The following is a 15,573-nucleotide window of genomic DNA, read 5'->3' as shown; positions in this document are numbered from 1 at the left end:
GTTTTGCGCATTTTCGATTTTAATAAAACTTGGCAAAAAGATGTACAATTCCACGAACTTTTTGAACCACGAGATTATTATACATAATGTTACTTCCACATGTGAACGCTAGGGGCGTTGTGCAATTTGCCAAAAAAGAGTAGTATTTTACGATGGCTAGAGATATGCGTCATTATATCGTCATGGTAAGGTTATTTTTATGATACCAAGTGGCGGGACGAAGAAGTCGTGCGCCTGGTGGCCATTCAAAACTTGCCCTGCCTCACCGGGACGCCATGGCGACGTCGTCAGCTACGCAGCCAAAAATTTCTAATAAAATGTATGACGGCTACCTCACTTGGCTACCGATTGGCGACGTCGCCAATTTGGAACCGTGGCCACTACCGACGCTCCCCTATGTGGACTACTCTGGCGCGCTGGCGACGTAGCCAACAAAATGTACGCGTGTAAACCGCGCTTCCCTCACTACAGTCGCCAGACAGTCGCCGTAGGCACTCGACATACGTGGCATGGCTACTAAGTTTGGCGACTGTCGGTTGCCAGAGGTAGCCAAATATTCACTGCTGAAGTATTCACTGGCGTCCCGGTGAGTTAGGGCTCTAAATCGCGAAGATCTGAGAGGCCCTGTCACTAGTACCCTAACGAACTCTCACAAGGAGCGTCCGGTCGTAATTTCATTATAAAAATCAGCGTGTACTTACATACTCCAAAAGCATGTAAAATAAAAACCAACGGTACATACATATTAAACCTAAACTAAATTTATTCTTGTATACATACTATATAATGTAAATCAATAGAAAAAATTTCCATATTGCATAATGTAATTATATTGTTTATAAAACAAACCAATCGAACCTACGTGCAATTTAGATTAACACCTGAACCTAAGTCAGACTTAAGCACGTGGCAAGAATGACATCAACTTATCTCATGTGGGTTTCCATTGTTTTACACGCGTCGCCTTCAAAATTTGAACATATGGCAATTTGTAAAATGTCTAAATGTTGAAGTTAATTTGTGTTTATAGTACCGGCACTCTACTCGTATGATAGCCGTTTTGACGTTTACCCGCTCATCACGTTTCGTATTAATTCATAACTACTTTGAAGGAGCTAATTGCTGTGCATTGTTGTCAATAGTGACGTGCAGTAAACTTTATGGATGCACAATTTTACGACACAACTCGGCATTTGTTTTTCGAAATTCGAAACTTTTATAAATGAAATCTAATGCGATCGTCACTTATAGGATCGCTGTCCAGCACAACTTCTACCTTCGGCAAACTCGCGTCAAAGCTCAATGCAAAACAAAGCAGTTTTGAATTGACGAGGCATTAAGTAAACATTTTTTATTTTCGTTTTATTAAAACTTTAATCAGCTACCCCTTGCAATACTAGTTATAAATCTAAAAACTTATAGATATATATAGATGCGAGTCGCATTTAATTATATTTTTTTCGATAATGAATTGAGAGTTGACCTCACTATTGAAAACTGTCAAAACGGCCATCATAGCGCGCCGGTAGGTATTTTAGTTTTCATCAATTCATGTCGTGTAAGCGCACAAGTACGCTTTTACATTTCTCGGCTAAAGATTACAAAATGTGATAACTTATGAAACGCCCAACGTTTATTATGAAAAATGTATGTGTATGTGAGGGCTCCATTCACAATACGACTAGAGCGTGTTTAAAATCTTGAAAGTAAACATGTTTTCACGTCATCTCTGAAATGTTTGACATGTTTAAAAAACACGATTATGACAATAATATCCATAGCATGCGTCATAAACTCATAATACGAAAAAAGATCCAGCAATCTTTAAATGGCCCTGGTACAAACGTAAATGGGGTTGATTTGTTCGTCGTGCCGTGGATCAATACAAATAAGAAGACTGTCAACCGCCATATTGAAAAAACATTGCAATTTCGCACCAAACTTGTCATATTGTCATAACATTTGTAGGAACGTCGTATTTTATGAAATCCTGAATTTCATATGTTTGATGTAGGCACTTAGCATTATTAAGGATACCTACGTGTGAATTGCAAGAAATAAAAAATGGCCGCATCATCTGAGGTAAATATACAATTCTTGTATAGCGCCGGGGTGATGTAAAACGGCTCATGTTATCGGTTGATTTCAAACCAAAATACTACTGATTTAATGTGTTATAATATTTATGTTAGTTAATTATCATCAACGCGTTCGTACGTCCCACTGTTGGGTACAGATCTCCTCTCGGGAGAAGATTTAGGCCATAGTCTGCCACGCTAGCCTAATTAATGCAGGTTGGGGATGTGGGCTGTGAAACTTCTTCGACGTGTAAGTTTCATTACGATGTTTTTCTTCATCGAAAAACTCATGGTAAATTTCAAATTAAATTTCGCACATAAACGCCGAGAAATTCAGAGGTGCGAGACCGGATTCGAACCCACGGCCTTTGTTCGAGAGGCGGTAGGAAAAACCATTAGGTTACCACGGCCTTTTGTGAAATTATATTTTATTTTTGTGAAAAAACTCCACCAGTTTGTCATCATTATCGATACGAAGATCGAAAAATATAAAGAAAAATTCCTTCGATCTGACTGGACTCGAACAAGCGTCTTTTGCCACACCGCGGCCACTGCTCTTACCATCTGAGCTACTTATATAATAATGAGCCAATACTTCTTAGTATTATTATAGAAAATTCGTAGCAAAAACATTGAAATCTTTTGCGAAACGTTTTGCGTCGCGCATAGAACAGAAATTCGGGAAATTTTCGTAAGCCTGGCAACCACTGAAAATAGAATCGTCCAATTTAGGTCGTCATTTACCGGTATAAATAGGACTTGTACGTGAGTAGTTTGTGTAACAAAGACCACACAGATTTGTGGAGCATTCTAATATTAAAATTGTTTCTTAGCTTTATGCGACAAATGATGTAGTGACTGAAATAGAAAATGGATGGAATGATTCATCGGTTTGGTCGCATGGACGGTATAAATGTTACAAGTATAACCACCCAAATTTACCAAGCCAAGTGAATGGAAACGTGATAAAGGTCGACCTTGACGCATAAATCTCAACCAGATTGAGGATGTCCTTAAAATACCCAGGCCGAACGTAACAACAAGAAACAACGAGCGTGTTTAAAGAGACTGAAGCGAGTGGAGGAACTGAAAGATGGTAGACAGGACCCCAGATTGAGATACCCAGTATGAGTGAAAAAAAAAGCCCGTCAACTAACAGCGGCATAGTGTGCAGTTTTATAAACCTGTAGCCATCAATAATTGTGCCGGATACCTTTTGTCGCGAGCGACCTTGCCGCGGCCGTATTCTATGCCCTATTTAAGAACATCAACTTGATATCAGTGTCAAAATATGAATATGACTCATGGTCGATGAAAGAATCGTCGCGTCGGTGAGGATTGGCCTCTCGAGCGACATGCAGTCGTCGGAAAATATTTTGAAATTTGTTTAAATTTTGACTGTAAACGTGGCTGACTTAGTAAATAGCCTGGTCGGAACTATGACTAGTTGGAATAAAGTGTTTCCAAACGAGTAGAAAAATGTATCTATACGAATAGTTTTACTGCACCGTAAGATAAAACTACTCACCTGAAGTTGAAGTTTGATTTTAAAGTAATTCTAGTAGCAGCATGTAAAGATAACTAAACTTTTACCAAAGTAAGTAAGTAAGTAAGTAAAGTAAGTAAGTTTCTAGGTGAATAGTTTTATCCTACGATGCAGTAAATTTATTTCCGGGAACTTGGAATTCGAATAAATAATTATTAATACAAATACCGAACACTCAGAAAGAAATCCTTCGATTCAGCTGGATTCGAACCGACGTCTTCTAGCATACTGTGCCAGACGCTATACCAACTAAGTTTGTTGTCGTATCTTCGTATTTGGTTTTTCAACTACTTTTTAGCCGTAACCTCCTTCATCGTCATACCACCTTCTATAGCCTTTTCTCTAGTTCCTGGCCACTTATTTTTGAAATTTTGAATCGTTCTCTAATTCTTTTTCTTTGTCATTCTTACTTTGCTTCGTTCCGTCGCCACTCCCATCAAAATTCTCGAGGAGAAAAGACCTTCAATCATGTAAGCCTAAACTAAAAAGCAGCAATATATTATATTCGGGCCCTTTTTGGGTAAGTTCACTTAAGTTAGTCTAATCTGTAAGGAGGGTTTTTATATTATTATACCTGTTTTTATATTTGTTACAGCCTGTTCCTTTCTTCTTTCTTTTCCTTCACTTTTTCCCTACTGTTATACCTTTTACAATAAATGATGTGGACCAAGTGTTATTTTCTATCATTATTATGCAAAACCCGCGTGACGTCCTATTCCGACCGTTGCACATAAGTCATAACGTGGATGTAGAGACGTTTTTATATGTTGTGTTTATTTCCAATATAGTTTTTTAAACCGACTCAAAAAAGTTTTCAATTAGACTGTATTTTTTTTTGTATAATTGCGTAGATTACTCCAGCGGCATTTGTGAACGCATTTTGATGATTTTTGTTTTTGGTGGAACGAGGGTATCTCAGTGTTAGTCCCATTTAAATTTGAAGAAAATATTCCACCTCTAAGGGTGGCAAACTAGGGGATGAATCAGCTTTCGCACACTTTCCGGTAACCGATTTCAATAAAACTTGGCAAACAGATGTAATTCCACTCACTTTTAAGGTCGGTGTTTTTAGTACTGTGTACTGAGATTATTTCGGATGTAATGTAAACGTTGGATTGTTATAATAAGGACAATTTTGACTGAAAGGCAATAAAGGCCGCCATTACATATTTTCCTATGACCTCAATAGCACAATTGCTAAACTAGTTCATAAGTTACAAGAAGCGATGTGACCCCGTCGAACTTTTGGCAAATTAATTCGGAATTAGTGCGACTAACTGTACAGAAAAAAAACCGTGGCATTCCTGTGGCATTTGTAATTTTGCTCGTAACGGTGCATGTACCGTATCTTAGAGGTAGGTGTTATTAAATTGTCAAAGCGTTTGATTAAGTGTTTCTATATTTTATCCACCTTAATTTCGCACTGTTAACACAATAGTGTATTAACTCAAAAACTGTATTTTTTCTGAATCGATGAAAAACGAATTACTCACTTCCAGTGAAAGATCATTAATTAAAATGTATATATAGGTTAAAGTTTATTACAGAGATATATATATAACGGAAAAATTAATTTCATATTTTTGAGTAAGACCTGTTTTGGCCAGAATAGATATCTTTTAATTTGTTTCTTAAAATATTGTAATTAGAGAGTTAAATTTTAAATTCAATAGTGATGTAATTTTGAAGTTTACATATTTTGAGTTACAACACTACTGTAATAATAATGCGGTATGTATTATTGCCGAAACGAATTCTACTTGTATCTTAACAAGCACATCATTACATTTCTATACAATTCATTTTGCACCGTTGATTGTACACAGAAAGTTTTAAGTTATCTGTGAGGTGTGTTATGTTATCATAAGTAACACAATCGACATTTTAGCGAAACTAAATCATTATTTTTAAAAACTTATCTATTTATTTATTTATTTATTTATTTGATACACCATCGACGTATACATAGACAATATTACACAATCTTATCTAAATGGTTAAGTACAGTATGTTACGTCCTTATAGGAGTATACAACACTCTGGAAAGGTAACATCAGCAATTCAAAGAAAACTAAAAATTATATAAAAATGGAAAAAAAGTAAAATATATGAACTTAAAAATTATTATGCAATTATAAACGAATTAATATTTACACTAAATGTTCCCTTACATTCCTCCTGAACATTTTATACGAGTCGTGAAAGATGTCAATCTCATCTGAGTTAATGTCATTAAAAGTTCGCATGCAACGATTGAGCGGAGAAAAATGGCCAACATTAGTACGAGACACCGGAACCGAAAATATTTTTTGTGCTGGATAACGAGGAAGTCTTCTAGGTACCGCCAAACCAATCTGAGACGTCGTGCAGGGCATATCGAGCTGTCCATGTAATAATTTGTACAGCAAACTCAGGTCAAAAATTTTCCTCCTAGTTTCCAACCTCTCCAGTTTAAAATAAAGCAAGCGCCTGCGGTAGTCAGCTCTATATGGGCATTGCCTATCCTTATACGCCAGAAAACGAGTAAATGCCCGTTGTATACTTTCTATTCTTTCTGCATGAACTTGATAGTTCGGATTCCAGACAGGAGTTGCATACTCGAGAGTGCTACGAATAAGTGAGTTATACAGTGTTAAAATCGTATAAACGTTTCTAAAATCCTTACACATTCATTATCGTCGCCTTACTTTCTCAAACTCGTATCTTAAAGCACAAAGTTATTGAAACGCAAAAAATGGATTGTATGTACAAATTTTGCAGGTTGATTTCACAACACATTTCCTTCATATTCACACACTGGCTTTCATCTATTCTTAAAGTAACGCATTCAAATTAACACCCTTGATAAGAAATTTAAAATATTCTATTTATTTTAAATTTCTTCTCTCTCAAGCACTTGCCTTTTGAGCCCCAGAATTAAGTCTGTAAACGGACTGATCTGTGGACTGAATTAACTCCCTGTGTAGGTTTGCTTGCAGTTCCCGTATAACCAAGAGGTTGATAGGGAGGGGCACTATAATTAAAACATAGTTACGGCCTTAGAATAATAACGCATAGAAACCTAGCCCGCACACGCTAAGTGAGGCAAATTGAAGCGCTCCCAAAGGGCCTACACGAGCGGGCGGGCCTTCAGTGCTCAAAGTCAACTTGCACACAAAAACGACGAAATGTGCGGTAAATGAGTGTAAAAATACGTCAGACAAACATAAAATAGATACTAACATCACATTCCACGAGGAAGTAACGCGTTTCAACTTGTATTTTTATATAAATATTCACTTAAACCGAAAATTAACCTACTACTAAAACTACATGAATTTGATTTTTGCCTCACTTGTGACAGTTCGTTTGATATGAAACTATCATTCTATGCGTTATTATTCTAAGGTTACGGCACTGTGCTATGGACAAATGTCAGTGGACTGATGTATAGGCTAAAAGATGAGACAACGTCGTGGTAGCCAAATGGTTTTGACCTACCGTACCTATCTACTATTTGAAATTTATCATGTTCTTTTCAATGAAGTAAAACAACGCAATGAAGCCTGCACGTCGAAGAAAGTTCAGGACAATTGGGAAACCTGTGAGGTCCCAATCGAGAGGTGACCAATGCCCAGTAGTGGGAAATATAAATGGGTTGATAATATGGGACAATATTTCGAAAGTTACCAAATTGCAAATGCGTTCGTTATGACAAGGAGGGCTGAACAGCTATGTATGTCATGTCACGTGTTCAAGTTGATTGGTTTAAAAGTTACAAATTAAAATCCAGTTTTTAGTGTAACGTATTAAAATTCAAAAAATGGAAGTTATTGCATAAGTAATGATTTGCTTGTCCATCACTCCCGTCCGTTCGTCACATCTAATTTGTTTTAAATATAAAGAAACATCTAAAAGACTTATCAAATACTCGTAATTTGATAGAAAGCAGTGGCACTTTTTAGTGTCCCGATGCCAAGAATCACAAAGAGCCTTTAACCTATAAATAAAATCGTATTGGTAATTAGATCTTTCAATCAATCAATCAATCAATTTTCAACGAATACAATATCATTGATAGTAAAATTCAATATCTAGACATGTCCCATGTACACGAGAAACAACTTTGTAGAAAAAATATTAGAATTGTTAATTAATTAACTAATCAATCTTCTTGTTCTTGGCGTGTCTACTATGACGTTTATATTTGTGATGAGTACTTAGTGACTGAGACATCATTATCAGTGGCGTTGTACAGGTCCTAGCGTGTGCAGGTGTAGGGTCACGCAAGGCAGGACAAAACATGTGCCATAGTCCGGGGAGAGATACCACAAACATGCGCTCTAAGATATGTAACCCCACCCGTGCATGCACTCCTTGCTCCGGCCGACTGGGGTTCACAGTCTATTTAGGGACTTCCAAGTTTGTTAAGGTAGATCATGCCCAGGAGGGAGGTGTTCCGATAGCGGGATGAGTGATGCCGTGGGGTATCTCTCTTTCCAGAGACTTATTCGGGACTGGTTAGCTTCCCCGTCCATAGGGTACATGGCGATTCTTTAACCTCTGGATTACCGGCACGTGATGGCGTAATGGGTGCCGTGGGTCAGTTTAAGTTTATGTAATTTATTTCATTACCATTATTGCAAATGTTACGTACATCGTAATTGTCATGTATATCAGATGTAATACCGTATGTTGTATGTTTAAACGCTGTAATTATATGAAGAGGGTAGTTTTTTTTATAAGGACAAAGTGACGGGTCGAACAAGTCGTGCGTCTGATGGTAAGCGACACGCCTGTGACGGTGTGACCTCCTTACACCGTCATCTCACCTTTTTGTATCGCCTCTATCCTCTTGTATCTTATCATTTTTTTTATTTTACTTGCATTTAAATTTTAAATTCGAATTGTTCCATCTTCCTTCACTTTCTCATTTTGTTTTCGTACCACGGTCACTCCCAGCTCGACCGCCACAACAGTCAGAGCTGTTAATAAGCTAATCATGTGTAATAATTTATAAGTCTACACCCTTCATGTATCTATTTCTGTAATTCAGTTTCTCGGCCCATTTAGGGGTAAGTGCCTTAATAATAAAGTGTAGGGAGTGTTTTATACTGTTGTACCTGTTTTTTTACATTTACCTTTTATTGTTACAGCCCTTTCTTTAAACTTTACTTCTTTAATAAATTTTGTGGACCGGAAGTTTCCCATTTCATTGCCGTGAACCTGTTCACGGCTAGTTAGGGTTACAACCCTTTCACGCCTATCCATAACAGTAGCAATACCACTCAGAATCTAAATCACAAAGATATGAGGGACACTGTCACTGCACTTCACACCCTAAGACATAAGTTCCATGGACCTGCAATTACACTTGCTCCCTTGCCCTTCGAAACCGGAACGCAGTAATGCTCACGCTACTGCTTGTCGGCAGAAATAGATAATGTGGCAGTACTTTCCTGAACGAACTTTTTCACAAGGAGCCCTACTGCTACTTATTAAGTAAATACTTAATAAATCAATAAATCGCAAACGATCTGAAAATTATAAAGAACATATTGAATTAATCTTATTGAAAATAATGGAATTAGTTTTGTTTATACATAATAAATCAGTAATCCACTTGTAAACGTGAATATAAATTACTATAAAATAATAAATATAAAAAACTTTCAAATCGTGTTTTCTCAATACCACCATTTTTGAGTTACGACAGTATTTGATTTCATGTGCAAAATAAAAGATCTTTTTCACATTTCTCGTTAAGTACATCCACTTATTTTGATATTGAAACTAAAAATAACAATAGTTAATATTATAATATGAATCATAGATGGTCGTTTCCGCGTTGTTTTTTTGTTTGTGTCATCTTCGGTTTGAGGTGGCGCGTGGGTTTTGTTTAACAAGACTACGTTTAAAATTTATTGGGCATCAATTTTGTCATCTGTTTGCTTAGGAAATAAAACTTATTTGATTGGAGGACATTAAACATAATGTCCTCCAATCATGAGTAACAACTGGCAAATTCCACCGATAATTTAATTAAACTGGTATTAAAAGACACGTTAAGTATCCCACAGCGATTTTAAGTTCCGAGTGGCATTGCAACTGGTAGGGCGTGTAAATAGCCAAAGGTACTATGCGAAAAATGCGAACGGCTAGCGCGGGAGTTGGATCCAAAGGGAATTTAAAGGGCGGCAGAGATCCACTCACCTGGATGCTAGTCGGCGTAGATGAACGCGAAGCGGTTTATTTATTGCAGAAAAATTGCGGATAAACTTGACAAGAGGAATAATTAGAATGAATGATGACGTATTATTTTTTCTAAGCGGCCGACCAAAGAGCAGGCCTCTACTGCATATACCAAAGAGGATTTAGTGCGTAACCAGCAACTGTTACAGACAGGTGTGTCGCTTACTTGAATTGTTCGTCCCGTCACACGGTATCATAAAACAAAAAGACTGGAGCTACATTACCAGTGTGAAACCGTTGTTCTGGAAAAATGTCCTAATGCTATAATAATATCAATGCAATGAAAAGAATAAAATAACAAGATAAACATTAAATATTTACAAAAAAAGATTTCTTCTCCTAAAAATTCTTATTACCATACTCTCTGCAAAGGCAGAGATAACGAGGTCGTGGCAATGGCAATGGTTTTTACTCACACAGCTTCTTGATGCCTTTATATGGCCAGTATTGAGTTACAAGATCGCTATATTGAAAGAAACATGAATGGTTAACGTAACGTTCATGTGTTGTGTCTATTAGTTACTGCTATGTGAAATTTAGAGTACAACCAACCCGAGGTCAAAAGCGAATTAAGTTTATTTTTACAGAAAAAGGTCTAGGAATATTTTTTAGCAGCACACGAATGGGTTTATTGGAGTTAGAACTAACGTTCGATTCGGGGTTAGTAGGTAGTCATACTGCGGAGAAAAATCTTAACACCGCGATTCAGAAAGTGTGCGAAACAGTACAACGCCATCTAGTGCCAACTCGCGGAACTAACTATGTCTAATAAGTAGTACCAGCTTAGCTCAGTTTTGGTCTCATTTAAATTTGAAGAAAGTTTCCTAAGTACCTCTAAGGGTGACAGATTAGGGGATGAATCTGGTTTCACACAGTTACCGATAACCGATTTCAATAAAGCTTGGGAAATAGACGTAATTCCACGAATGTTTGAGGTCGGTTTTTCTTAAAAAGGTTACAATTATACTGAGCAAAATAAAACTTCAGTAAAGTCTTGTTAAAAGTACCTGATTATAATTTTAAGAGTTGTTTAACTTGAAATTGCTATTAATATTGTTGTTTATTATCTATGTTTAAGAAATACTTCTAAGTGTGAGGAGATATGTGTAATATTCTTGAATAGGGTCTATAATAGATGCAATTCATCATTATGCCTTGTATGGTGAAAGAATGACTTAAACGTGTAAATAAATCGATATATTTCCGTTCTGATAGATTTTGAATGACGTCACGAACATTTCCTGCTTTTGTAATTAAGTTTTATTGAATGTTGTTTCACTACGATGATATTCAATTGTTTTCTTGTGAAATTACTTCATTAGTTTGTTATAATTATTAAATAAAGATCGACACTTCGAAAAAATTCGCTTCGATCTGACTAGATTCGAACCAACGTCTCCTAGCAAACCGTGACAGGCGATACACCAACTAAGCCACGGTACGAACCAACGGATCTCACGATGTGCATCTTTGTTAAATACACTATTGTGATAGCAGTGCGATATGATAGTTTTTTTCTAGTTGGTGCACGCGGATTTGTCTGCGTGGAATAAGTATTTCGAGTGGCCTGTACCGAAGTACAGTGGTCTGTACAACTTGAGAAATATAACTATCATCCCCTACTTCACCTCTTTTAATATTTATTTTTCTGACAAAAAGTAGCCTATGTACCTACTTGTCGTAGGTCCCCTCTATCTATACCAAAATTCATCAAAGACCTAAGGTCGTATTCCAGAACTCTACTTAATGCTTAAGTCAGGATTTGAGCAGACTTGAGTATGATTTCAAACACTGGAAATACGACCCTAATGGCAAGGACTTGAGTATGATTTTCAATGCTCACTGCAATATTCAAGTCCTGACTTGATCAATGCTCAAGAATACGAGAGTTCTAGAATACGACCCTCAAATTGTCAAATGTTCAGCGGCTGAGGAGTGACAACGTAATAGAGTTACTTTCGCGTTTATAACATTATTCTGGATATTTCACAAGATAGTTTAAGAAAAAAGGTATGTCATAATATGCGATTGATTGTGCTATAAAATTACAGGTTGATGCAAGTTGCATGTGCCTATTAATAGAATCTGAACCGTAATTCCCTTCGAAAATATGTCAATCAAGTTCTCGTCAAGTCACGCCAATATGTTGATAACTCACGCCACCAGACTGGCGTAACTGAAGTACTAATGCAGTAAATAAAATCGTAACAAAAACTGCAATCAGACGGAAAATAATGATCTTAAATATTTTCTATCGTGCCAGGACTTAAACCTGAAATCTTCGAATCCGAAGCCCGACATTACATGAGCATAACGCACGGCATTACTCAACATGTTTGTATCCAACACTCAGGATAGACTTACCAGCACGGAAGACGTCACCGCAGCCATCACAGCGGCTGGCGAACTGGGCATCATAGCAGTTGCCACAGTAGATCTTGTCGAGCTTGGAGCCGAACTGCTTATCCACTAGGGAGACGCGACACTTCGCACACAGGAAACACGCCTCGTGCCAGTGCTTGTCTTTGTACGACAAATCCTGAAAGAACATTAGGTGTTGAGTGATGGAAGTAAAAAGTAAAAGTGGATGGAATCAGATGATGTTGTTCGGCATTGGCTGATCACAGACTTTTAAACGACGATGTGCATTGCACGCTGTTCTAGTAGTTTTCCTACATAGCGTAGGTGTATTTTATACCTTTACTAACGACGTGTAGGTAAGCCAAGATCTTTACAATACGACCGAAATACGAGTCCCAATACGAATAAAAACGATTCACCGAAGATGGTAGTCGTTAAACGTAGGCGCGTAGGTAGTAATTATTACTTTACCTTCATTGATCGAATCAAATGTTCAATGAGATGCAATCATGCCAATACTTATTTGGAGTAGAACATTCATTATGAAGCGATCTTTATAGATTTGAGCTAACACCATTTGTCTAAAAGATTGTGGTTGTGTGATTGCGTCCATCAATTCGTGTGTTACATCATCTTGACCTATTTCAACTTATGATTCACCAGATTTTACGACTCCAGATAAACACTCGAGATTGGTTATTATAATTTATTACATGATTTCACTCAAAGTTCACTGGCCAAAACTTACGAGCTGGATTCTGAATACCAATACTTCCTGGCAAATAGTGTGCAGGTAAATTTTTCAGGCCATTACAAATTAACACTCCGCCTAAAATAGAAATTGTACAAGTCGGCGACCACGTCCAGTTTCAAAATAATGCTCCCCTCATTCCTGCGCTATTCCTGGCGAGTGAAAACTAGGCGGGAATATACCTCCACTTCTTACACCGGGTGTCGTAATGTCAATAAAATATGAATGTTTATTTTGGCTGATTACAAAATACTTAAGGCTTAAATTACGCAGAACATAAATCTCAAAAAAATCGGCTGACGGATCTGCCGGCTCGTCAAGGTTGCTAGAAAACACTAAATTACATTGTATCCGACCCGAAAATAGGTTCGCTTAAGCCAGCACCCGATCTGTATCAGAAAGACTGTTAATTTGTTAAGTGAACAATTTCAACAATAAAACGTTTTTCATAGATTTATGATATTTGATGATGATATTTTCTTCGATAATAATAACAATTGCGATTTCATCTGAATTAAGACAAATTTAAGCTTTAGGCAATTTGTCACAAGGTTTTTGCGTTGACATTGGAGACGCTGGGAGGATTGTTGAGTTACGTGGGATTAGTCAACGACTATTGTATTTGGAGCAAAAGTGTGGTTAGGCGTAAACATTAGAAGCTTTGCAGCTGTTTGGTCGACAGGAAAAGTCATTCGTTGGTTAGATATAAATGTATAGCTTGGCGTGGCTACGTTATGTTGGCTTGGCAGCGATCGTGGTGGGGCCGTGTGCAGAGGTGCGCCACGAGAATCTAGGCCGGCTGGAGTGACATAACTAAATTTGATCGGTGGAACAAAGCTAAAGAATACTTCAGATTCTAATGCTATTCTCGATGACACTCGACAACATATTTAGGTTGACGATATACATAAAACTGTAAATAATTTGAAACTGAAAACTGATACAAGATTTAAAGAAAGATGCTAGCCTAGGATAAGACTCTTCAACAACACTTTAAAATCGTAACAATCATTATTATATCATCAGACATTAATTACATTACAGACAATATACAACGTCCAGAATAAACCGTTCTTTGTAGGTATATAACATTTAAAGAGACAGGTATACCCGAGTGCATTTATCGAATTGTCAAAAGAAAAGCTGTTTGCCAAAGTCGCAAATAACAGAGGCATGTTTATATATCAATTTGTAAATAAGATAAGCTCTAATGCGTGGTCTTACAACGAGACCATATTAGTTTCCAAAACTTTTGCAGCTGTAGTATATATAAGAGAGAAAATTGGAGTCAAAGTGAAGTTAAAGCTCAATGAAGCCCAACGAGTAAACAAGGAGGAATTCGGACGTTACGATGTTTATGAATTCATGGTATCATTATTTGGTTACAAATCGTAAATGTTTGGCTTTATAAACGCTGTATATATAGTTGTTCTCATTCCCTACTTTATAGTACTGAACAAGCTGTGAAATCATAATTTCTGCATTGATTTTCGAGCCGTCAATTCTGTTGAATTTATGGTAAACTGGCTAAGTTTGTTAACACCCGTATCTGTATCTCTGTACTGGCAATAAAGATAATTATATTGTTACCAACTAATCAGCAGGGCTCCTTATTTTATAGCCACTATGATAAGATGTAAGAATAGCATTAAATCTAACAATATGATCTTCATATGTTCAGTCGGTGCTATACAAATAGTGGATACATAAGTGAGGGCAACGACTGTACTGCCGGTGTAAGCAAGCCAAACGATCCTGAGGTACTTTTTAAACGAAGGGAACGCATTATATATGATACAAAGACCAAAGAAACATAAAGAAACAATCCTCTGACGGGACTCGAACTAGCATCTGTAGCCTCAACGTGGCTGTCGCTCTGCCTCCTGGGCTGCGGATTGAGCCATCAGATCTTAGGAATTTCTTTATTAAAAGACAACGTATGTTCACAAAATGTTTTATTATAAAGTAGGTACTATTCAAATTTAACTGCTAACTTCGATAAGGCCTTCAATAATACGGCTTTAAAAGTGAATTCAGGCATTTTACGCAGCCAATCTCTTCTTTCTCTACCACAAAGAGTAGCTAATGAAAATGATTACCTTCGAGTCAATGCCGATTATCTTATTGCACTCTTCGCATCCATTGGCGAAGACGCTCTCGTAGCACTTGATGCAGTAAGGATGTTCATCGCGAAGCACGTAGCGCTGACCTGTCAGCGACTCGTCGCACTGCCAGCAGCAGAAGTGGCCGCTGTGCCAGTCCTTGTTCATCGCCTTGGTGTATTCGCCGCTGAAAATTAGCTGCAAACAAGAGAATTTACTGTTAATGAAGATACTGATGTCTTGATGCCAGCTGTATACAGATTTTCAATGAAGTCAACGTCATTCTCAAAATGCTTTATATTCGTAAAATTGGTGATAAACGATTCTTTGTGTGAGTTTAAACATATGAACTTATGAAAAAAAAATTGCATATATACAAAAATCGTAAAATTAATGTCCTTGGTTTTGTTGTAAAGCGTATGTTCGGGCGCCAATTCTTAGTCACTTTGTAATATCGTTTTTAATGGAAAAGTTGCTAGAAAAACAAGAATGAGTAATCTGAAG

General features: G+C 37.1%; 1 protein-coding gene across 4 annotated transcripts in view; it reads right to left on the bottom strand.

Annotated features, from left to right (window-relative positions):
* The window catches only part of LOC113236803 (four and a half LIM domains protein 2), a 147,921-nt gene that overhangs the window by 37,768 nt on the left and 94,580 nt on the right, over positions 1-15,573 (bottom strand). For 3 of the 4 annotated variants that reach the window (XM_026472993.1, XM_026472995.1, XM_026472997.1), the window contains 2 exons: positions 15,067-15,267; positions 12,220-12,394 (listed from right to left, as the gene is read on the bottom strand). In XM_026472993.1, the coding sequence (XP_026328778.1) occupies positions 12,220-12,394; positions 15,067-15,267 (376 nt within the window). The remainder of the gene's footprint in view (positions 1-12,219; positions 12,395-15,066; positions 15,268-15,573) is intronic. The other variant, XM_026472994.1, reaches the window with a different exon arrangement.

The sequence above is a fragment of the Hyposmocoma kahamanoa genome, unplaced genomic scaffold, assembly GCF_003589595.1.
Source record: "Hyposmocoma kahamanoa isolate Upper Pololo Valley unplaced genomic scaffold, ASM358959v1 92, whole genome shotgun sequence".
Classification (NCBI taxonomy): domain Eukaryota; kingdom Metazoa; phylum Arthropoda; class Insecta; order Lepidoptera; family Cosmopterigidae; genus Hyposmocoma; species Hyposmocoma kahamanoa.
Note: the sequence above shows the minus strand (reverse complement) of the source record. Positions and strands in the feature narration are given on the sequence as shown.